Source organism: Mirounga leonina, unplaced genomic scaffold (genome assembly GCF_011800145.1).
Source record: "Mirounga leonina isolate KUSES-001 unplaced genomic scaffold, KU_Mleo_1.0 Mir_125, whole genome shotgun sequence".
Lineage (NCBI taxonomy): Eukaryota > Metazoa > Chordata > Mammalia > Carnivora > Phocidae > Mirounga > Mirounga leonina.
This window is the reverse complement of record NW_023270305.1, coordinates 40,978,024-41,003,080: the sequence shown is the minus strand read 5'-3', so window position 1 is coordinate 41,003,080 and position 25,057 is coordinate 40,978,024. Positions and strand designations below refer to the sequence as shown.

Below are 25,057 nucleotides of genomic sequence, written 5' to 3'. Positions count from 1 at the left end.
CAGGTACCCACATCTGCACACACACAATGCAGAGGAAGACCCGTGGGAACACACCATCACACAGACACACATCACATTACTGACCCTCCACCACCTTTTTGGCACAACCACTTCTCCCTCTGCTCCCCAGTCCCTTCCCCCACAGGCTCGCTCCTCTCCCTCATCCGTTTCTCCAGCTCCCAACTCTTCTCTCCCTCTGTCTGTCCCATGAGATCTGAGCTCCACGTGCCTCCACAATCTTAAGGCTGTCATCAGGTGGGTCCTCAGGCAGCAGGGGGAAGGGGCTGGGCAGCATCAGTTCCCGAGTGGCCACTGCCTTCACCAGCAGAGTGGGGGAGCGTGATGGCACAATCACATAGAAGGTGTTGGCAGGCTGTCTCAGGCTGTGTCCTCCGCTCAGGGGCTCCCCTTTGGCCAACAGCAGCCATTCTCTTTTCTGAAACAAGAACATATATAAATGCTGGTTCACCTTCAGTCTTTGGCATGTTTTAAAGATCAATCCCCATCAAGACTTCCCCAAGTTTCTCTGGAGGTGTCAGGGAGGCCCAAACCATTTTACTCTGGCCTGGGAGAGAGGGACTTCCTGCTTAAGTTGCTAGTGCCCCAAGGTACTGCTCTTCCTCTCAGCTTGGAGTTGTACACAAAAGGGTTAACAATGCAGAGACAAGAGATGCCCTTTAACCTGAAGTAGGTGTTCACCCCGGAGATGGCTAACATATTCCTCAATGGTAAATGTAGAATTTTGAGAATTATAATTCTTAAAAAACAGAGTCTTGAAACAGAGACTTGTGAAAATTCAAGTCTTATTTTGAGGGTGAAAAAAATCTGGTTGTATTGCACAACTCAGATCAGAGTGGGCTGGCTAGGGAATATCCCTGGAATACCCAGAAAGGGTTTAAGAAGGTGGTCAAAGTCACCTGCCAAGAGAGAGGAGGAGGAGAGAGCAGGGAGAAAAAAGCTTAGGTATGAGTAGGTACGTGGGGGACAGGGCCCTTGAGATCAACTCAGCCCATCACAGGACAAAAAGAAGGGTCAGAATTCTGGGGGCAATGACACCGAGTGAAAGCTACTTCAGAACAGAGGGGTGACTCTGTCATGTGCCATGGCTAAGGAGAAGAGAGATGTGGACATACCCGGATTTTGTAGGTGTGCCCTTTTATTTTATTTTATTTTTTTAAAGATTTTATTTATTTATTTGACAGAGAGAGAGACAGTGAGAGAGGGAACACAAGCAGGGGGAGTGGGAAAGAGAGAAGCAGGCTTCCTGCTGAGCAGGGAGCCCGATGCGGGGCTCGATCCCAGGACCCTGGGACCATGACCTGAGCTGAAGGCAGTTGCTTAACCAACTGAGCCACCCAGGTGCCCCAGGTGTGCCCTTTTAAATCAGGCATGGGAATAAGGCAATTTGCTGTAGTAGTGTTTCAAGGAAAACCACTAAACTCCAAGAAATGTGGAGTCAGAACTGTTAAAATCATCTGTAAATTGTGCCCTCTTGCTGGAGGTGATCATCACTTACACATGGCACAAACATAACAGCCTCCCTGTTACAGAAGATGAAAGAAAGCATACTAGTTCTACCCCACTCTTAACTTATACAAAAAGTTGGAAGAAATAATATGAGAGGAAAGGCAGACAGAGGAAAAAAGATCTTAGGGGATAAAGGAACATCAGTGTCTTGTGGAAGACAAGTGGAAAGTGACACAGTGAAGCACACGAAAAGCCTTGCTGAAACATTATTGTTATACCTCAGGGGGAATGTGCTGGGGTGGAGGTGGTGTGGAAGGTTCTGGACACTTAAAAGCAGTGTTGTCACGTTGTGCAGCACAGAACTCTGAGGAGGTCTGGTAGGCTGGGCGGGTGGTAGCTACCTTCAGTTTATGCTTTCTTAACACTTTGCTTATATTTGGTAATGTGCTGTCTTCTTGAAAAACAGACCCAAAATGCGATGGAAAGTCTACCTGATCCTTCTCAAATTCATTAAATTGTAAATAGATGATGTAGAAATCATGGTGTGTTTTTGTGTGGGGAGATTTGCCCCTGCTCTGAGGACATGGCCTCTTTAAGCCTGGAAGGGGTAAGTAGCAAGTGGCGGGGCATTCCATTTTAACTGGCTCAAATAACTTCTGATGTAGATCAGGCTTGGATTATTACAATTATTTAATCTTCTATTTTTACGCTCATTTATGCATTGTTTGTGAATTAGTTTATTTATTAAGAATGTATTGAGTGCCTGTTATGTCCCAAGCACTAGGCATGAGTATATAGAAATTCATTAGACATGTTCCTTGCCCCTTGAGAGCTTATAATATAGTAAAGGGAAGGTTTGTAGATTAATGTTAGTCCAGTATTTAGGATGACCAATTCTTCTGGTTTGCCCATTTTTAGTAATGAAAGTCTTACATCCCAGGAAACCCCTCAGTCATGGGCAAATGGGGGTAGTTGGTCACCCTTCTAAGGTGAGAAAGAATAGAAAATCTTGTCACTGTGGCAAGTCCCTGGGGGGCTAAAGTATGGCAATAGACATTTTCTGGACTTTTTTTTTTAAAGCAATATGACATTTCTTACACCTCGGTGTTATGGAATAAGTTCATGACTGCTATATTGTGGCGTTACTAAGAAACTTTGAATGTTGCACACAGAAAAAGTATGATCCCTAGAATTTGTGCCTATGGATTTTGAGACAATAGCTAAGTTCCTATTAGAGAAATAGTATGCAGGATTGAATGAAGCCTCTCAAGAGCAACTCCTGATGTGTGGAATATCAGAGGACTGGCAAGAGATCGAGTTGAAAGGATTTTACAGAATGCTTTAGAACCTCTGGGCCAGTTTACAGAGCGGTTAGCAGAAGGCTCTGGAAGGAAGAGAGGCAAATGCACTTGTTAGAGTTTGATAAATATATTAACTTAATCTGTAATTCCCAGGAACATTTGGGGAAAGTGAGAGATAGGGAAGTTGAATTTTAAGGTCCTTATTTTGGACTCTGAATTTCTAACCCTTTCCTATCCGGATAGTGGTTAATGGCACTAGAGATCTGAAGTTCAGGATCCAAGCTTGAACATGTTACCAGGTCATGGGTTGACTTGTAGGTACAGGCAGTTGTACCTGTGATGGAAATGTTTAGCTGCCAGGGCAGGTATGTGAGGCTGAGAAAAGACATGGGATGTCCCAGAAGACTAGCTTTTGGGTCTTCAAATTGAACAATGCTTAATGATGGCAGATGACAAAATCTGTTTTTGCTAATTCTATTTTTTAAGATTTTATTTTTAAGAGGCACCTGGGTGGCTCAGTCGTTAAGTGTCTGCCTTTGGCTCGGGTCATGATCCCAGGGTCCTGGGATCGAGCCCTGCATCAGGCTCTCTGCTCAGCGGGAAGCCTGCTTCTCCCTCTCCCACTCCCCCTGCTTGTGCTCCCTCTCACGTGTCTATCAACTAAATAGAAAGAAATAAAATAAAATCTTTAAAAAAAAGATTTTATTTTTAAGTAATCTCTACACCCAACACGGGGCTTGAACTCACAACCCCAAGATCAAGAGTCACATGCCAGGTGCCCCTTTGCTAATTCTAAAATAAGGAGAATGAGTTAGATGCTGAATTTACCAGAAAGCAGGTATAAAATGTATCTGTATTTGTTGTGTTTGCTACAGAAGGTGCTAGGGAGCTTAGATTTTAGAAGGTGGGCACTGATTCTGTTTAGAACAGGTATGGACAGGGGCAGAGTTGAAGGGCATGCCATACTCCAAGCTCATTCTCCCCCACCTCTGCCCTAACTTCTAATTTCTAAGGCTGGGAAAGAAGGCGTGGTAACCACTGTTGGTTGACTGGCCACTACCCTCCCTGCCCCTCTCCTTTCTCTCTACACATTTTTCAGTTTTTCAGTGATTGGTCTGGGGTGACATGTGACCTAGATTTAAATAATGAGACATAAGTAGAAGTTGCTGTGTGAGACTTCTGAAAAAGCTTTATAATATGCTGGCAGGCTTTTTGCCTCTTGACTGTACTCCTTTTCCCTAGGATAGGGCTTGGTCTTAAGGCACAATAGCCACATGAGGAACAGGCATAAGGATGAAGTACGTTTGCTATGGAGGCTGCAGTGGAGAAATGCAAAGATCCTGGGTCTTTGATGGTATCAGTCTCAGAATTGTCTGTCCCCACATTTCTTGTTATATCAGAAAAATAAACTCTTACTTAAGTTAGAGTTGGATTCGTCTGTTAGTTGCAGCCAAAGGGGTCCTTTACAGATAGCAAAGGAAAGGAAGAGGATATAGCTAATGCGGAGACAGAAGTAGAAAGGACAAATTTAATGATACCAGTATAGGCCTTGCCAGGATGGATGGGAATTTATTATAACAGGTAAGATCTTTAATCTCACCAAACTGGCCCTTCCTTGGTCTGCCATCAATATGATGTCCTGGGACCAAATTCAGCAATTAGTTTTTGGGAAGTCAAAAGTTATACATGGATTTGACTGCATGAGAGGTTGGTACCCCTAGCCCCCTATGTTGTTCAAGGATCAACTATATATATCACAACCACGTGGGATTTATCCCAGGAATGCAAGGTTGGTTTAATACCCCCAAATCAAACAATGTAATACACCATGTTTCTAGAATAAAGGACAAAAACTACATAATCATCTCAATGCATGCAGAAAAAGCATTTGATAAAATCCAAGACCCTTTCACGAACAAATGAGAAACAGAGTGGAACTTAACCTGACAAAGAGTTCTACAAAAATCCCACAGCTAACATCATAAGTAGTGATGAAAGACCAGATGCTTTGCCCCTGAAGTCAGGAACAAGACAAAGATGTCTGCTCTTGCCAATTCTATTCAACATTGTACTGGAGGTGTATTGAAGACCAGAGGGCCATTTTCCACATTTTCTGGACTATTAGGGCTCTAGGATTTTGAGTATGAGTTAGGGAGAGGCACTCATAAAGATATTGGGTGTGTCAACATTCTAGTTCTTGGGGATTAATATTTTCTAAACTTGGGTTAGAAAAAAATACAATATGACATTTCTCACATCAGAATGCTAAGGTACACCCTCATACACTTTACCACTGCTGTGAAGGTCAAGATAGATGTGAGAACCAGGTATATGGGTGGGTAAAGGGCAAAAAAATGAATGGGGGCAGGCTGTGGTGGGGGCAGGAACAGCTTCCTAGTGAAGGTATTTAAGCAGAATCTGGAAAAAATGGGTAGATATTTGTCAGGGAGAGGCAAAAGAAAGGAAGCAGCATTAAAAAAAGGTATGGAGGTGTGGAACAGTTTGGCATATTTGGGGTACATTTAGCAATTTATTAGTGTGACTGGAATAAAGGATGGAAGGGGCGTGGTAAAAGATGAAGCAAGAGAAACAAACAAGGCTGGATCACAAGAAGCCCATGTATCCCATGTTAGCCTGCTGTCTGTTCTAGCATCTGTCTGTTTCCCCTGCAGCCCAACACACTAACTTCATTCTGATTTTTTTTTTTAATGGCTCCTGACCTGCTATCACCCCACTCTCAGCTTGGATTCTTGTTCTTGACTCTTTGCCTAATGTAACCAAGGACTTTCCATTTCCCCACCCATTTACAGCCCAACCAGGTCATTGCCTATGTAGTTACTCTCCTGCTGGACACATCCTGGCTTGAATTCTGTCACTCCTGTGGCCAATTAGGGCAGACATGGCCTGTAAAGCTCTGGAATGTGTCTCAAGAGACTCTGACATTTTAAGTAGGAAATTGAAAGACCTAGGTGGTATTTTAATTTCTTTTTCTAGTTCATACAGACATGACTTTGTAAGAGAAATGAGGATGTGGAAAGTGAGTCATTAGCTACATAACTGGGACTACACAGTAGGATTTGGTAATTGAAATTATGTTTTCCTGGTGATGGATAAATTCATCTCATAAATACTTAGAAAAATTAATTTTATTTATTTATTTATATATTAATTCTCTACCACATTCCACAAAGCAGTTATGCCTGTTTAGAAAAATGCAACAATACAAAAAAGATAAAATACACAAGGGATTGGACAAAGGAAAAATAAGGGTAGGGCAATAAAAGAGCCAAGATTAGGTAAGCTCAGAGAAATGCAAACCACCCACTTTTGCTAAAAGGGAGCTCCACAGCTTTTCCTGATAAAAGTGTTTGAGAAGTTATCTTATGGATCCTTACTGAGGAGTGGATGTATTTCAGAGAACTCCTGCAATCAATATGATAATGAACTTCATATGGTTATAGAGTGGTTAAGAGTTTGGGTCCTGGAGTCAACCTTTCTGGATTCCATCCTGGCTCTACCATTTACTAGCTGTGTAATCTTGGAAAACTATTTAACCTCTCTAGGCCTCAATTTCTTCATTTGTAAAAAAAAAAAAAGATAATTATTCCTACTTCAACAGATGGTTATGGAGATTATATAAATTAATATTTGTGAAGTCTTTAGAACTGCTTCAGGCAAACAATTGGCACCATGAAGTGTTAACTTTTTAAACAAAAATATATTGAATAATTATTAGATAATATTTACTAAATTTTGTGAAATTAAAAGTAATGTATAATTCTTAGATATAGATCTATAAAAGTTCCAGAGAATGAAGTAAAAACACATTGTTCTCTTGTGGTCTGGATTGATCTAAGAATGAAATGTATGGGAATGGATGGATGGCACACATCTTTCAGGAAGGGCCAGGGAATGGGTTTATCAAGAGCCTTGCTTATCTGATGAAGTGATATTCTTCTGAGGAAAAGGAAGTAAAATACTCAAATAAAACAAAATAATCTATGAGGAGGATGGAAAGATATAACAGTCAATTCTCACCTAAGAAAATCAGGGGATGGAACAACATTTAAGGCTGTAGTCAACTAAGATTTAGAGCATGTGTAAAGTGTAATTAGAAAAGTTACACGACATTTATAGTTGATGAGGACTGGTGGGCTGGTACTAAGGATTAGAATTTAATTATGGCAGTGTGGAGTTTGTTCAGAAGAACTACTCTAAAAGAAGGGGGCAGAGAAAGAGACAGCATTGAATGAACTGAGCTATGCTTATAGTTGTAAGGAAACGCAGGAACCTGAAAATGAGAACTTGGTGGAGTCAGCCAACTGGCTGAGAGTAAACCAGAAAATGTATTACAGTCTGTCTAGCTGAATAAGGGATGTGAAGTGGGGGATGAATGAACATTTAATAAGCATCTCCTTCTACATCTGAGTGGGATGGAATGGCCAGAGGCACACTGGTTCTCTTGCCTAGAACAGCTAGAAAAGCTGGAATATACAGAAACCATTTGTCTGAAGGCAGTGAGGAGGTGCTGAGACAATGAAAATGAGAGGTAGCTAAGTTTCTGGAGAGGGAAGAATCCAGAGAGATGAGGAAATTACTGCAACTGCTTTTACCCTGAGGGTGCATGTTGATTCTGAGTTGGAGGGAGAGCAGGTGGGAGCTGAGAATCTAGGATTTGCATATGTTGAGGCACTTGCAAGGGAGCAGAGAAACCAGCAGATCTTTTGGTGGAGACCAGCCAGGGGTGGGGTGGGTGCTCAAACCAATTTTTCACTCAGCACATTTACCAAATATGGGGGCTACATGGAGCAGGAGGCAAAAATGCCCAAGAGAAAGCCTTTAGAAGCGGTGTATTTTAACAGACTTGGGATAGAGTGATTAGAGTTGGGGTTGTCCAAGGGAAGGGGATGCACATAATATACCAGGTTTCAGGGGAAAATCCTGGAAGGCCAAGAGCAAACCAGGGGTAAATGGAGCCTTAGTAGGACTGCAGTTCAGCCTGGACTCAATACAGCTTCTGAGTAGAATAGGATGATGTGTCATCACTCTATCTGCATAGAGTGCAGGGTCAGGATGGACCCTCTCTAGAGAAATACCAATTGGAGCCTCTACGATTTATTTAGACACACTGAGCATCTTTCATTAGAATATTACCAGGTGCACCAAAAGACAGGACCACATGTCTGAAAATCAGAAGAAAAAAAGAGAGCTAAAACAAAGCCACAGGTGATCCAGGTATTGGGATTGGCATACAAGAACTTTAAAATAGTTATGATTAGTATGTTCAAGAAAATATGTGAAAAAGGAACATATGAGTGGCTCAGTCAGTTAAGTGTCTACCTTGGACTCAGGTCATGATCCCAGAATCCTGGGATTGAGTCCCACATTGGGCTCCTTGCTCAGCAGGGAGACTGCTTCTCCCTCTGCCTGCCGCTTCCCCTGCTTATGCTCTCTCTCTCTGACAAATAAATAAATAAATAAAATCTTTAAAAAAAAATAGGTGAGAAAATGGAGAATATCTCCAGAGAATTAGAATCTATTAAAAAAAAAGAAACAAATGTAAATCATAGAACAGCTAACCAACCACCACATGCAAATCATATGCCAGACATAAGCTAGGTGCTTTAAACATGCAATATTATTTAATCATCTTAAAAACTATATGAGATATATCCTGTTGTCTCTATTTAACATGTGACAGGGACAAGAGTTACTAATGTGTGTCTGTCATGCACCTTTTTTTTTTCTCCCCCACTCTACTTTTTTCATTCTCCCCCACTCTACTTCTACTCACAAAAGGAGAAGGCTTGTGAATTCTATTCCTGGATGTTTTAAATAGGAAGAGAGAGACAGGACCTGAGGGGGAGGCAGACTATGTCAGAGGGGCTAAGCCAATCTATAGAATATGTATATAGCTGAGAGAGGGAAGAAGGTAGAGGAACAGGGACTGGTGATGTAGATATAGTTTTATTTTTTTTAATGTGTGTGTGTGTGTGTGAGAAAGGCTCTTGGAATAGCTCCTGGTTAGATATAATTGAGGAGTGAAGGAAGAATATTTGAGAAATGTCATTGTGGGTTATGAACTATTTCCTCTTTGATGTTCTTTGAAAGTACAAATAAATTTTAAAATTACTTTTTGGCCTCTGGATAGTGCTTCTTTGTGTACCATTTATGCAGAGATTAGCCAAATGGGGCCACTAGGTTTGTTAAGGTTTCAAATAAATGAATATACTGTTGCATAGAGAGGTTAAATATGTTACCTGAATTCACACAGTTGGGAAATAATGAAGCTGTCAGGAACCTAGGGCCATCTGATTTCGAAGCCCATGCTTTTCATGGACAATACAAACTACATTTTACCACAATAGATTAGAAAGCTTCCTTGCCTTGACTCCCCAAAAAGAGAGGTAACAAAGGGAGAATTTCTACTCTGAACTTAACTTTGACTAAGGCTGAGAAATTAGTTGGTAAAATGGGAAAATGGTAGAAATGCCAGGAAGAGGCAATCCTATTATCCTGGAGTCTGGGTAGTCAGACTTATATCACAGACTTTAACCCAAATCATAAGATCATATATTTGAAAAGCTAATAGAAACATTCTTTTCCCTAAAAAGAAAATAGACCACACAAATGTCTAATGATAAATCCAGAAAGACCTCATTGCAGAAGTACCATTTGAGCTGAGTTTTTCAGGATGGGGTAGGGTTTGAACATATGGTGAGAGAGAAGAAGGGACAATATGAACAAAGGTTCAAAGGTGTGGCAATTTAAAGTTTGTATATTAATTTGGCTGGACTCTATGGTGCATGAAAGGGGATGATGGGAGATGGACTAGAGTCTGAATACTGGCTAAGGAATATGAACTTTAAAGTATAATCAATAATAAGCCACAAAATATCTTTAAGCTGAAGAGTAGCAGGATCAGTGCTGTGTCTCAAGAAGATTAAACAGGTGGCAGTATATAAAATGGACTGGGAAGGGAAACACTAAAGGCACTGAGACAAGAGATTATTGCAACATTACAGGGAAGAGGTAAACAGACTCTGAACTAGGATGGTGATGATAAGAATGGAGAGGAGAAAAACATGCAGCGATGCTATGGGGAGAGAACAGGCAAGGCTTACGTCGCTGGGTATTGGCACCTCCGAAAAACATGTGGCAGTCAGGGGAGTGCTTCAGGAAGATTAACGGGGTCTAACAAACAGGGCAAATTAGAAGAGGGGAAAATTGGAGGTAGGGAAACTAGTTAGTTTACTGAAGAAGCCTGGGTGAGAATAAACAGCGGGGACAGGAAGGAAAGGACAGTTACAACTCATGAGAAGAAAACTGATATGACTTAGTGATGAAGTGGGTGTAAAGGACAAGAAGGCTGGAGGTCACTGAGGTTTCAAGCCTGGGTGAGCAGACAATGGTAGCGCCGCTATTAACAGAAAGACAGAAGTTAGAATGAGAAGTTAGCTGGAGGGGAAACATCACAGTAAGAAACAAGACTAGAGTTACACAGAGAGCTGAGGACATCAGATTTTTAAAGAACATATGAGAAAGGTGTAAGAAAGACTAGAAAACCAAGGAGTTAGAGAAGTGCTGAAAACTTGTAAATATAGCACCAGAGAGGTTCAAACTCTAAATAAGGTCTTGTCACATAGTAGGTACTGGAGAAAGATTTGTTGTTGAATGCAACAGAAGAGGCTTGTGGGGAATTCTCCCCTGTATAACACACTACCTTTTAGGATTTTTGCTACTCGGATATGTCATGTGAAAAGCAAAGAAGGAAGAGCCATTCAAACACTGTTTTGCTTCTGTCTTTTCCAGAAAAGGAGAGTGTTCTTTAATCTGCTGATGTGGAACAAACACAGAGTAGAGACAACAGTAACACAAGATGGGTGAGGAGCTATTACAAGTATCCCATCACCTTAAGTGAATTCAAGTCCATCGAAGTACAGAAGCCTGGGGTGTTCAGTGAGGCGAGAATCAGCATCAGGGTTGTAGGCTGTGTTTATCTGGCTACATCCCGGGTAGGGAATTTAGCAAGAAAGTTAAAAGCATAGGCTTTGTAGTCAACGAACTAGGTTCAAATTCTGACTTGGCCACTTTGGTAGCTATGCGACTTTTGGTAAGTCACTTGATCTCTATAGACTTCAGTCTTCTACACGTGTAAAAATGGGGACAACAATCCCTATCTCACAGAATTATTGTGAGGATTAAGTGAGATAAAGCATGCAAAGCACTTGGTTAAGTGACTAGCCCCTAGTAAGTGCTCCAAATCATGGGTAATCTATTAGTGATGGGTCAGCCACATAATTGTGAATTTCCACGATAGAGAAGTGATAAATAAGAGTCTCTTTGGCCTTTATAATGGTACCTGGCATGTAGTGCTCAATAAATATTTGTTAATGAATGAATGAGTGAATGAATGAATGAATAAATAAATAAATAAATAGATGCTCAAATGTCAAATTCAGAGGCAGGAAGAGTCTGATTTATATATGTAAGCCAGGAGGGAATAGAATACTCTTTCCCATCCTTATTTTTATTTTTAATTTGTTTATTTATTTTATTATTATTATTTTTAAAGATTTTATTTATTTATTTGACAGAGAGAGACACAGCGAGAGAGGGAACACAAGCAGGGGGAGTGGGAGAGGGAGAAGCAGGCTTCCCGCGGAGCAAGGAGCCCAATGCGGGGCTCGATCCTAGGACCCTGGGATCATGACCCGAGCCGAAGGCAGACGCTTAACGACTGAGCCACCCAGGCGCCCCCCATCCTTATTTTTAATGGCTACATAATATTTCATTGTTTGGCTGAATTGTTGTTCCCATAACCTTTCCCTTATTTTGATTTAACCATTTCTCTATTTAGGACATTTAGGTTGTTTGAATTTTTTACCACTGTAAATAACACTGAGATAAGCATGTTGGTATATACATCTGTGCTCCCTTTGCTGATTGTTTTCCTGTGCTACATACACTCCCAGCAATCAAATTAAAGTTTTGAAGTAGTTACCACTTTCCAGAAAATCTACACTCCTTCTAGCAGTGTACTAAAATGCAAATGTCTGTTTAAAATATCATGTACTGTAAGAATGTAGGGAAGCCACTTGAGGGAAATTCTTCCTGAGTGATGTAGCATCTCTCAGATCCTGAGGGATAGGGTAGAGTAAATAGTCAACTGAGCTCTTGGGCTCTGACGGTCAGGATATATCTGTTGTCTCAGCTCTGCAAAGACAGGGATGGGTGTTCTTCAGATAGGAAACAGGAACTCTGTGGGTGGGCCTAAAAGGGAGTGTGGGCTTTGAAACAGGAAAAAAGAAGCCTGCTTCTGATAGTGAAAGAGACACATTGCTGTGCTGGTCTGATCACCCATATGCTACTAGGTCAAACTGTTTCTCTATTTCCACTTGCAGTTAGACCTGTCCTCGATTATGTTTGCAGTTTTATTTTGCTTTTCAAGTGTTTCATGCTCTTTTCTAAGTGTTCCTAAGCTCTTTTATTTTTTTCCATTTCAGGAAATGGGCACCCACTTATTTGAATCAGAAACCAAGCAGTTATTTGATACCTTCCTCTTCCTCACTCCCTACATCCAATCCTTCACCAAGTTCTGACTCTCTCTCTAAAATATGTCTTTTTTTAAAAAATTAAAGATTTTATTCATTTATTTGAGAGATAGAGAGAGTGAGAGAGCATAGGAGCAGGGGAAGGAGCAGAGGGGGAGGAACAGAGGGGCGGGAGAAGAAGGCAGAAAGAAACTCAAGCAGACTACCCACTGAGCAGGGAGCCCGATGCCAGGCTCATCTCATGACCCTGAGATCACAACCTGAGCTGAAACCAAGAGTCTGATGCTTAACCAACTGAGCCACCGAAGTGCCCCTAAAATATTTCTTTAATTGGTTTACTTTTCTTGACTTCAACATTCCAGTTCAAGCCATCATCATCTCTTGCCCAGACTACAACAATGCTCTCCCACCTCATTTTCTTGTTCCCATTCTTGCTTCTGCCAGTTCATTTCCAATGTTTGGTGTAAGTAATCTTTTAAAAACTCAAATCATCTCTCATAATTTCTTTTTGTACTTAAAGTCCAAGGTCCTTAACTTGACCTACAAAGCTTTGCATGATTTAACCCTGCTCACTTCTCCAGCCCACCTTTTGGCTTTCTGTTTCAGTCACAATGGCCTTTCCATTCTTGATTCTTCTCTCAGCTCTTTCCAGGCTTGGGGTCTTCGCACATGCCTTTCCCAGGCATTCTCTTCCCGCCACCCTTCACCTGGCTAATTCCCATTCCCATAAACTGGCAGGTCTCAATTTAAATGTCATTTCACAGAGAGGCTTTCTGGCAGCAGGCTCTTCTTTTCCTTCATAAACTTCTCACAATTAAATATTTATATACATAATTACATTTTATAATTATGTAATTTATATATAATTCTAAATATATATAATATACATATTATATATATGTATATATATACATATATATAAAATTCTGTCTCTTTTATTACAGAGTAAGTTTCTTGAGGCCATGGATAATGTCTCTCATGTTACCATTGAATATCTACAGTTTAGCAAGATGTCTGGCACAGTCTAGGTGTTCTTCATTTAAATAAACCATAATGTCCAGCCCAGTGTTAGAGAAGTGTTAAAATATAGTTACTTACGGAAAATACCGTTTCCATTTAAATGTACAAAATTAGGGATTTTCAAGTTTACTGTCATATAACTGAGTTCAGGAAGTATTCTCTATAGCATGAAACCAACAAAGGCAAGTCATATTTAATCCACATTTCAGAGTATTTCCAGTTTTTTCTTGTCCTCTTGAGAGTTGGGACAGGTTCGGGATCAAGGTAGGATTAAGCTAGCTACTTTTCTGTGGTTGGTGCCTTAACACTCTTCTACTTCCTCACCTGGGAACATGGATACTTACCAGCAGGCTGTGACACAAGGCATGGAAGTGCTGCTGATTTGTCTCCAGCTCATCCCAGTCCAGCTGCCAACAGCTTGTGGGTCTGAGGATGCAGGGCAGTCCATATGTCAATGACTCGCAGATCCCATTGGAATTTAGAGCCCTGGCAAGAGACAATGGCAGTGAAAGTCTCCTCGGTGATATGTAGAACCTTGACATCAGATCAGCTTAAATTCAGCTTATGTCTAAGACTCTATTGTGTGGGTTAGGGCCTGTGAATTATTCACCTTAGCATGGCCAGCACCTAGCAAGGTATCTGGCACATAGCAGATGCTCAAAGCCTGTTAATCAATGAATGAAGCATCATCATGAAAAGCCATCTAGACTCTGATGGATGTTTCTTCTCCTGAGCTTATTCCATTCCAAGTGACTTTTCTGGGGATACTTCCAGAACACCCCTGCTATAGTAACCATGTAACATGATAGTATGCTAACCATCTGCATCCCAGTCCTGGCTCTCTTGTGGCAAGTGCTGAGAGAGGATGCATTTAAGAAGAGGATGAATTGGGGTACCTGGGTGGCTCAGTCAGTTAAGTGTCCAACTCTTGATTTTGGCTCAGGTCATGAGCTCAGGGTGGTGAGATTAAGCCCTGTGTTGGGCTCTGTACTGGGCATGGAGCCTGCTTAAGATTGATTCTCTCCCTCTGTCTCTCTCACCCGCCCCCCCACCCCGACTCACTCTTGATCTCTTAAAAAAAAAAAAAAAGAAAAAGAGAATAAATTTAAGAAAGTTCCCCAGCAGCATCTGCAGTCACAAACTCATGGACAAGCTTACTCAGATACTTGTGCACAGGCACTGTGATAGGACCTAGGAAGCAGTAAAAGTGGTCTTTGCCATCATTGCTAATTTTACCCAAGAATTGGTTCCCCTGGAAGCAGGAATTCTAGTACTTAGAGAAATGGCAAGGCAGGAGTAGATCCTATCTACCCCCTTGTTCCTTGAAGGTCAGACCTCTGTCCTGATGCCAAACACAGCAAGGTATTCAATACACACTTGCTGAATAGATAAACACTGCTGATCTTGTTTTTCTTTGTATTAAGAGACTTTCTGGATTTCCAATCCTCATCCAGGTCAGAATGTCCTCCTGAGGCATATCATCCACCATCTGCCCATTTGTCTCCACATGCTGAGCAGCCTGAGCTTGCTCTTTCACTCCCATAACTAGTTTCTGCTTTGGAACTGACTCCCACCTGCCTGATACTTGGAGATGCCCTCTACCTCAGGACTTCCTAGTTGGAACCAGGAAGAATAAGCATTTGCATGGATTGGGGAAGTTCCCTTATCCCATACTTGATCACCCGGAGCTTGTAACGAGAGGCTGACGACTGGGAGGCCATCTGGTAGAGTGTGCTGAAGTCTCCTTTGGGGTCATCCATTCTCAAGGAGCCATCAGCTGTGCCAGGGAGAAGGGACGGGCTGAGGAGTCGCTCTTGGAGATCACATTTCAGGCACACTACAATAAAAATGGCATTGGGGGAGGGATAGTCTGTCACAAGTTACCTCAGGCTATGTGATTAAGAGACAACATCTGCTACCCATTCCACATCCACCAGGCAAGTAAGGCTTGGGAGGAGGCAGGGGAGTGGAAAGGGGAAAGTATGATTGGTTTGGAAAGGCAGAGCAGGTCTGGACCTACAGTGTTGCTCAATACAATAGTTAACTTATTTTCTGCATCTGATATGGTTTTTACTTGTTTTACTTCTGGGCTGGCTGAGCAGTTGCCTCATAGTGAGAGATCTAGCTTGTGATCCAGTCCGAGAGGAACGTGGGCCCTCTGTGGAGGAGGCAGCCAACACTATGATATGCAGAGGCCCTTTGCAATCACAGATGGGATCTCTGCTGCTTCCCTCTGGCTAAGCTTTGGCAAGACTATAGGTCAGATGAAGGAAGAGCAGGAAAGCAGAAGTCAGGGAGTCAGCTGACAGCTACTGTTTCTCTGTGGGCTCTTCTAGGGACATTCAGGGGAGGGGGAGGAATAAGTTCCTGAAATGGTTTATTTTTTAATTCCCCAAAGAAACCTGAAGGTAGAACCTTCTGGAGCATCACCGTGGCAACAGACAACCATTCTGAGGGGGCTTCACCTAAGTATGAATTATTCATCAAGGTATTATGCCCTTCTATATTAAGGTTCTGCTCTGGCAGGTACATTCACATGCCACAGTGTACAATATACTGTTGCACTAGGCTTGCAGCCTTGATACTACAAAGTTTTTCAATAAAATGTATACCAGGTGTGAATACTGTTAACAAACATGACATAAAAACGAAAGCAGAAATAATGTAGAAAAAGAGATAGGATGGCAGAATTAAGGGTCAGATCCATCTGGCCCTCCTGGGCCCAGCAATCAGATGTAGACATTAATTCTGGGTAAGACAGTCTTGGCCTGCTGTGTCTCAGAGCCCAGGAAGTCAGTAGGAGGGGCTTGGCCTAGGACTCCCCTCATTTCCTCTGTGCCTGACTTCTTCATTGTTAGGTATCTGGGCTTTAGGACTGGAGAGCTGTGTTCATCTGGCTGAGATTCTCAACTCTGGTTGCAATAAGAATCACCTTTTTATTAAGGAACTTTTAAAAGACACTGATGTCTGGGCCCTACCTCACACTAATGAAAGTGGGATCTCTGGAGATGGAATCTAGATACTGGTATTTTTAAAAAGTCCCTCATGTGATTTTTACTGCAGCCAGGGCTGAGAACTACTGGCACTATAATCTCGACAGTATTCCAAAGCTGAGAAAACTGTCTTACCAGGACTAGAGTCTAGAATCAGGTGTGCTTCTCACCACCCTGAACCCAGATGCAGAAGTGGCTGACTCCAAACCCACGAAACGAGAAAAGACACTCATCTGAAGCTGACTGTGCACTCTGTCAGAAGGAGGCCTCTGAGGGAAGCACCTAGAGAAGGGGTGGGGGGGTTGGGGGGGAAGGGCCCTGGGCAGCTACAGAAGAAGGTGGAGTGGGTGGAGAACCTTGTAAGGAGTCAGAGTGAACATCTGAGGAGCAGTCCTCAAAAGATTCTAGAGTAGAAGAGCTCAGCGTTCTGTACTGTTTTGTTTTATTTTTTATAGTGAGCCACATTTCCAGAAATCCAGTGTGGTAATGCAGCAGTTTTTTTTTTTTAAACAATGGATAACTATATTATGGTCTTTATTGTAGTTGTATAAACTCTCAGGTTGGTCATACCCACCATGGAGGAGGGCTACTTTCCCCAGATCTCACTCCAATTGCGCCTGAACATCTGGATTCCAGTGTAGGCCTCCCTAGTAGAAGAGCTGATGAATCTGGGTCTAAGTTCCACTGTGTACCCAGAAGACCTGCAAATTTCTGAAAAATGATTGCAGATGGAGATAAATATTCTGGCTCTGACCCTGGTACTGAAAGCCATGGAAAGAGGGAGGGGAAAGGTAGAGAAATTCTCAACTATACCATGGGAAAATGCTGTACAACAGTTGAAGAAAGTCTGGTTGCTGGAGTTCCTGGCCTTGGAGGGCCCCAGCCCTCCTTATGAGAGAAATGCCCAGCATGAGGCGGCATCTTTGTTCACAACTGCCCAGCATGAAGCAGGCTGTGTAGTAGGTAAGGGTCCAGGTTCTGGAGGCAGACAGACCTGGGTTTGATGAATGTTTTCTGGGCTGAGTGTGGTCAAATGTACAAAATATAGATTTCTAATCTTAAGAGTTAAGAGTGGGCTCTGGAGTTGCATAACTTCAAATTCTGCTATTAATTTTTCTGTGCTGTCCTGGGAAAATGTCTAGTTTCTCTAAGTCTCAGTTTTTTCATCTGTAAAACAGGGAGATAATATCGGTATTTAATTAAGACACATTCCACCCCCCCCCCCACATACTAACATCTCTATATGTCTTACAATTGCCATTGGCCAGACACACACTCCAAACACTTATTTACTACTTTAACTTCTCAGTAAGGATAAAATAATATTTCTAAGTGATAGAAAGCACTGTGTCATGTTTAATTGGCAGTGTTTTTCTTTCTTTGTGGTACATAAAGTAATGGTGTATCTCATAACTGATAGCACCTTAGATTCAATGACATATGGTAACAGTACCTGCTTCATGGTGGTGGGTGAAGATGAAATGAGATAATGCAGAAAAGGAGGTAGCATAGTGCTTGGGAAAAACAGATATGAAGTGGATTCCAGAAGAGGGAACAGAGAGGAATTGGCACCATCAGCCTTGGACAAAAGGAGTGGAAAGGAGGTCCAGGGAAGATTTACACACCAAGGAAAGACAGATTGAAATCAAGGTAAGTCATCAAAGGCATCCCAGGCCCTAGGTTGAAATGGGGGTGTGGGGAGGGGTGGCAGGTAAAGATCTGATGGCTCTCCCCAGAAAGAAAGGACCACCATGTGTCTTCCCCTTTTGGAGTGGGAGTCTATACCCATATTTCTCACTGAACTCCCACCTCTACTAGTTGGGCTACTAGTTGTCCTCTGTGGGGCCTGCTTCTGTAGTTGTTTTAGTTTACTTCAGTTTGATGTCTTCCTATCCGAAAGACCTCTATTTAATCTTGGTTTAATCTTTGTTCTTTACCTTCTCACAGGCCCTGTTGATAATTGTTGAGGTACCAGCATGCCTCAAGTTATTGTATCAATAATATCTATTACAATTCAAAATGAAAAACTTGAGAAAAATATATGATTCATTGTGCTCTTGTTTAGTTTAGGTGCTGCCCTATTATTGAGGTATCTAAGTCTTTCCTCCTAAACTAACTGGCCCTTGCTGTCTAGGCTTAATTAGGTTCAGTTTTTCTAACTGTGGTTACTTTTTAGAAATTCTTTTCTTACTCCTTGTGCTTACACTGCACAGCCTCCTTCAGTCTCTAAACCTCAACTAATGTGTATTCTGACGACTCACAAATCTAGAATCTTAATCCAAGACTAGGATAATCATAGCCTATATAATAGGTCTTTTGGGGCTGTGTACTTGAATCATCTCTGGCTCTGGAAATGTTGCTGAAACATCGTGAAGGAAGAAGAAGATGGATATGCTCTTGGTCTGTTCCATTGTTATGTAGCCAGGCTTTGAAGAAAATCTCCATGCTGACAACATCATTGTCTATAGTTTGAAGGTCAATGTCAGTTCCCAGGATAGAACTCTCTGCAGAAGAAAGGGAATTAGTGGATAAAGTGTTTAATTCTTTAATTGTAAACTTTGAAAAATGTAAAACTTTAAATGTGCCCATCTTTTGACCCACAAATTCTATCCCCTGGATATCTAACTTAGAGACATTCTTAGATAGTACACATGGACACATATGCAAAGATATTCAGTACAGCATTGTTGTAATAACAAATAATCAAAACCTCAAACAGGAAGCAATTCAAATACCCATCAATAGGGGAATGTTTAAATAAATTATGGCACACTCAACCTTTGGAGAATTACGCAGCTGTTAACAAAGTAAAGTTAAATGCACTGGCAAGAAAAGCTAAGAAATAGTAAGTAAATAAAGTTGTAGAACAGATGTATAGTATGAACCATTTATATAAAAATAAAAGAAAATAAATAAAAGTGAAACCCTTGGCCTAAGTACATACATATGTATGTAAATGCATTTTACAAAGGTCTGGAAGGCTACCATCAAACTGTTAATGGTGGGCAGGAGTGGAAACAGGGCAGAGTTCTAAAATATGTTTCCTTTTTATTATTCATACTTCTGCTTAAATTTTGTTGTATTTAAAAAACACTCTGGAATACAAAAACAGCCAAAAAATAATACAGCAATGCAAGTTAAATACTTAGTTAACAAGGGGGAGCTTCTGCTTCTTCAGCTATTTATTTATTTTAAAAGATTTTATTTATTTATTTATTTGAGAGAGATCAAGAGAGCACAAGCACGGGGACTGGCAAAGGGAGAGGGAGAAGCAGGCTCCCCGCTAAGCAGGGAGTCCAAAGACAACGTGGGGCTTGCTCCCAGGACCCTGGGATCATGACCTGAGCCGAAGGCAGATGCTTAACCAACTGAGCCACCCGGGCACCGCTTCTTCAGCTCTTATTTCACAGTAAAAATGTATTTAATTATTACTTTTGCTATAAAAAGCGTGAAAGAAAAAAATGGTGCACTCCCGGGCTTCACCTCAGACATAGATTATACAAATTTGTCATTGGCATGCTGTAACTCACAAGGGTAATTAGCAGCCAGGAAGACAGAAATGGTCTAGTGGAGTGTGATTTGATTCCACATCTGAGTGAATGGAACTGGGTCTGTGGGGCGATGAGGCTTTGCTGGTCTACTTCCTGTTTTAGGCAACACTCGCTCAGGCACTGGGGTCTGGGTCTGCAGGTAAAGGTTATCAGTAAAAGCCAAATGTAAGGTAGTAGAGGAAGCACAGAAAGAGGAAATGAGGCAAGAGCTGGAAAGAAACAGAAGAGGAACCTGATTTTTTTTTTTTGCCTTACCATGAAGGACTCTCTGAAATACTTTTACAAAGAGCCTAAGAAAATTGATGAATTAACTTCTGTGTATGACTCATAGACCCCAGGGAGAAGGCTGGTTTATTTCTAGAACGACATTCCTGAGGACAAGGCGGCAGAGGTACCAGACTTTCCAAACGGAACAAAGGGCTTCAGTCCAGCGTGTTGGTACCCACACAGGGAGGTGTGGTGAGACTCAGATGACTTCATGTCCTACTTAATGACTTATTCTGTGCCTGAAAAGGGGCTCCCAATGCATTTCTCTTTGACCAGTATGATTAAAACTCTGCCATCTTCCATGAACTGTTCTGAGGATTCATTAGCCAAGTATTTCATTCATTCTATCAAGCAGTAATTTTTTACTGTGTACTATATAGAATATGAAATATTGTACAGGGTACAAAGATTATATGATGCTCTTTTCTCTTACAGAGTTTGTAAAGCTACATTATTCTTGACCATTCCTTCTCAAACTGTCATCTGCCACATTATATTTTAGGTACTACAGTGATAAGTATGAAGTCACTGCCCAAGAAATGTTCCTCGTGAGTAAAGAGAAAGTATCTTTTTAATAACGTGAATTTTATTTTGTCACAGGCAAAACGAGAAGTAAGTTAATTTTACTGAGCCTGAGGCCTGGACTTCAATTTGAGTAACAAGTACGGAAAGAACTGAACCCAAAACTTCAGTGAGGCAAAATCAGTATTAAAGCATGAGAAGGCAGATACAAAACGAAAGAAATGGAATTGAGCGAAGGATCTCCAAAAGTGGAGAAGATAATATGGTTTAGATTTCGAACAACAGATTTTGCAGAAGAGAAGTGTTTCTTTTCTTTTCCCCAGGGAAAGGGTGGAAGATTAGAAACTCCTACCATGGCAGTATAAGGAGACCACAGCAAGTTCTCTCCCACCAAAAACCTGGAAATAGAAAAATAGGACTTTCCTTAGTTAAACTACAGTATCAACAGAGTACTACAGAGTAGTGAGGTCAATGAAAAATAGTTACCTTAAGAAAAGAGAATGGCTCACAGACCAGAGCAAGATTTGGCTATAGCCTATGGATGAGACTGGCTTATCCAAAGAATGAATGTGTCCATTAGAAGGGGAGAGGGTTGGCCAGAAATGGAGCACAGAGAAGGGGAGCAACAGAAGAATGCGCAGGCAGTGCCCATCCAAGTGTGGCTCAGAGGAGAGGGCATGCTGGCTCAATGACATGTCCTGATGGCAGGATGTGTTTGTCGAGTCTCTGCTATTCTTGATGTTATGGTGGTTATGGTTCTCTAAGATATTCTGACTTATACTTTGGTCTTGAGCTTGGTAAGGTGAGTCTACCTCTGAGACACTACTGACAAAATCAACTTTCTGATCCTGCAAAGCTGAAGAACCAAGCCTAAAACATGGTGCCTTTATGAAGGAAAATACCAGCCTTTCCTGCAGATACCCCATCAATGTTCCTGAAATTTTTCCCAGCTTCTTAACCTACAAGTTCTTGGGAGAGCCACAGAGCTTCTTCCTTTGCAAAAGTTCTCATGTAATCTCCATAGAGGCTCTGTGCTTTAGATTTGAGTCCACAGTTTTGCAGGCTCAGAAGGGAGTCAGCAGCTTCTGAGGGACAGTCACACTGGCCAAGCTAAAGACTAATGTGGAAACCAGAACAGACTAGAGGGAGAAATTTTTTTTTATCCATTTCTCTGTCACTGGTTCAGGCATTCTTTTCCTTAGGCCTGGATTGCAGTAAGCATCTTAATTGTCCTATCAATTCCATTCCTTCCCCTCCAGTATTTCTTACGTACTACTACCAGTTAATTTTTCTTTTTTTTTTTTTTTTAAAGATTTTATTGATTTATTTGAGAGAGAGAGAATGAGAGAAAGCACATGAGAGGGGGGAGGGTCAGAGGGAGAAGCAGACTCCCTGCCGAGCAAGGAGCCTGATGCGGGACTCGATCCCGGGACTCCAGGATCATGACCTGAGCCGAAGGCAGCCACTTAACCAACTGAGCCACCCAGGCGCCCCTACCAGTTAATTTTTCTAAAACATGGTTTCATCAGTTCCCTCCTTTGCTAAAGAGCACATACTGCCTTCCTTGGTCATTTTCTTTATTCCCCTCACTCACCCTGTACCACTTGGTTCTACTCATTATTCCTCAAATATCCCACTCTTCCCTTCTGTGATGGCTCCTAAGATTCCTCCCCACCCCCTGCTGTCGAGATCCTATATGCCCATTCATTCCCCATTCCCTAGCTCAGTAGCTAGCTTAGAGCTGAAGCTTAGCATATGCCTGTTGAGTTCAACATTTGCTCCCCCTCCTCAGCTCTCATTACTTTTTCCTGTAACTCTTCTGCTTCAACTAAATTAGTCTCCTTGCCACATGACTTCCTTCCTTCCTTAGCGCTTTTATTACTCTGTCAATCCATGGCTCGCTCCTCCCCCAAAACTCAACTCCAAACTGACTCTGTCCCGGAAGTTATGCTTAATTATATCCTCCCTTATTTGGGTTTAATCATCAACTCCTGGGTATCTGTGGGCTTCATCTGGGCAATACTAATTACTCTTGCTAATCTGTTTCTTCAGAAGGGTTTTCTTCTCTGTGAATTTATGAAAAGTGGTGGGATGTGATGGGAAGAGCAGGGTTATACTACTTTGGACAAAGTGGGGATAATACAACCTATTTCATAGTTATATGAAGCATAAGAAGTGAGATGATTATCTATGAATGGCATGCCTAGGTCCAACAAATGGCATTTTTTCCCTTTTCTCTCATCAACAAAATGATTTGCTCTTACAGGATAAGAATGTGCTTTCCTTTTTTTTAAACTTTCCTACCTATCACTTCCCTTGGTGACTGTTTTCTCCCCAGCACTGACATATGTAAGAACACCAAAGGCAGAGAATTGTGATCCTCACAAATACAATGAAATGTGCTAAACCGGGCACCTGGGTGGCTCAGTTGGTTAAGCGTCTGCCCTCTGCTCAGGTCATGATCCCAGGGTCCTGGGATCCAGTTCTGCATCGGGCTCCCTGCTCCGCAGGGAGTCTGCTTTGCCCTCTGCCCCTCCCCTCCTGTGCTCTCTCTCCCTCCCTCTCTCTCAAAAATAAATAAAATCTTAAAAAAAAAACAATGTGCTAAATCTGGGGAATGGGGAAGAGACTTGTCACTTCTCAGATGTTGAAGAGCAGCTCCCACTTTGACTGGCGAGCAGGGCACTGGGCACTGAATGAGCTGGTCCCACTGACAGTATGAAACAGGAAGGTTACGGGAGTGAGTGGGGCTCTTAAGTGTTTGGGTGGTGAGGACAAGGAAGGACTGGTTCACTGCAGCCAGGCTGCAGTCAGCATTCACATTCAGTGTTTGGACTTGCCCTGCCCTCCTGTGGCCACAAGTAGTGACACCTTTTACTGAACTCTTGCGGAAGGGCCACAATAATAGGAAAAACTAACAGAGCCAAATGATTGAAAATAAGGTAATGCCTAAAGCAGTCCTTCTCAGAATTCAACCCTAAAGCAAGGTTGCAAAATGGAAATGTATTTAAGATAGAATGTAACACTTTAATACACAAACAGACATAGAATATCTAAAGTAAAGACCTAGGAAAATGGTGCTCCAGCTCAGTCCTGTAGATCCTCCCTTGTCCTACAAAGGCCCTGACCTATAGGCCAGACCTGTTCCTTTCCAAATGGCCCTCATATGGCCTGTCCTTGAGCAGGATGGGCTTTAGGGGTTCTGGGAACCTCCTGAAATTATATATAATTCCATCTGTACGTGTAGAGGTGTATTCTAATAGGGGGGAGGAAGAAACAGGTCCTGTGCTTTTATCAGATTCTTGAGAGTGCTGTGACTCCAAAAAAAGGTCAAGAGCCACTGCAAAAACTATGGAATTCTGATATCTTAGCCTCCCTGGGCCAATTTGCAATCAGTGCTGTCTAGCTTCTGAATATAGGAGTAGTACAGAATGTTAATAACTAGGATAAGTAATCAGAGTGGACAAAGTTTGCTCAGGAACAACTGTGCAGAGTCATTTAACCACTGTCTTTAAATCAACAATGGCATGAGGATAATCTCCAATAGCAATCACAATGTTGGGCGCAGCCTGGCTTGTCTTTCTGAGCTCATGTCCCTCATTTATGGAGATGATGCTTGGACCCTGGAAAAAAGGAGAAGCTCCTTTTTTTTTTTTTTTTTAAAGATTTTTTTTTAATTTATTTATTTGACAGAGAGAGACACAGCGAGAGAGGGAACACAAGCAGGGGGAGTGGGAGAGGGAGAAGCAGGCTTCCCACGGAGCAGGGAGCCCAATGCGGGGCTCGATCCCAGGACCCTGGGATCATGACCTGAGCCGAAGGCAGACGCTTAACGACTGAGCCACCCAGGTGCCCCAAGGAGAAGCTCCTTGAAAGGAGGTAGCTGGGTAGTGATGATTATAGTGGTGTAGACTCTCTAGAGAGGTGAGTGCAGGACTGAGCAAGTGGTGATCATCTTCCTAGGGTTCCAATCTATAAGAGAGCAAAACATCACTAGAACTGTAATGAGAATAGAGAGACTTTATTTCCCAGAACTCTTCTCAGGGAGAGTAGAGATGTCATTCATTCATTCATCCTTTCATTCAATTCATTTGTCATTCAAATAATTATTTATTTAGTGCCTTCTATGATCCAGGCACTGATTGTGTCAACAATGAAAGAGATAAATTCTCTGCTTTTGTGGCTTACATTCTATTGGGAGAACAAACAATAAACAAACAATAAACAAACAATGGGAACAAAAAACAATTACAGATAATGATAGGTACTATGAAGAAAAATAAAGCAAGATAAGGGTATGGCGTGTGTGTGTGTGTGTGTATGTGTGTGTGACATTTTTCTCTTCAGGAAAGTTTATGATCCAAGTTGTAAGAAAATACATT

At 41.8% G+C, this 25,057-nt stretch overlaps 1 protein-coding gene across 4 annotated transcripts in view; it reads right to left on the bottom strand.

The window, feature by feature from the left end:
• M1AP (meiosis 1 associated protein) overlaps positions 1-25,057 on the bottom strand; it is a 71,730-nt gene that overhangs the window by 3,023 nt on the left and 43,650 nt on the right. For all 4 annotated transcript variants that reach the window (XM_035001220.1, XM_035001219.1, XM_035001222.1 and 1 more), the window contains 4 exons: positions 18,666-18,839; positions 15,017-15,179; positions 13,687-13,828; positions 230-436 (listed from right to left, as the gene is read on the bottom strand). In XM_035001220.1, the coding sequence (XP_034857111.1) occupies positions 230-436; positions 13,687-13,828; positions 15,017-15,179; positions 18,666-18,839 (686 nt within the window). The remainder of the gene's footprint in view (positions 1-229; positions 437-13,686; positions 13,829-15,016; positions 15,180-18,665; positions 18,840-25,057) is intronic.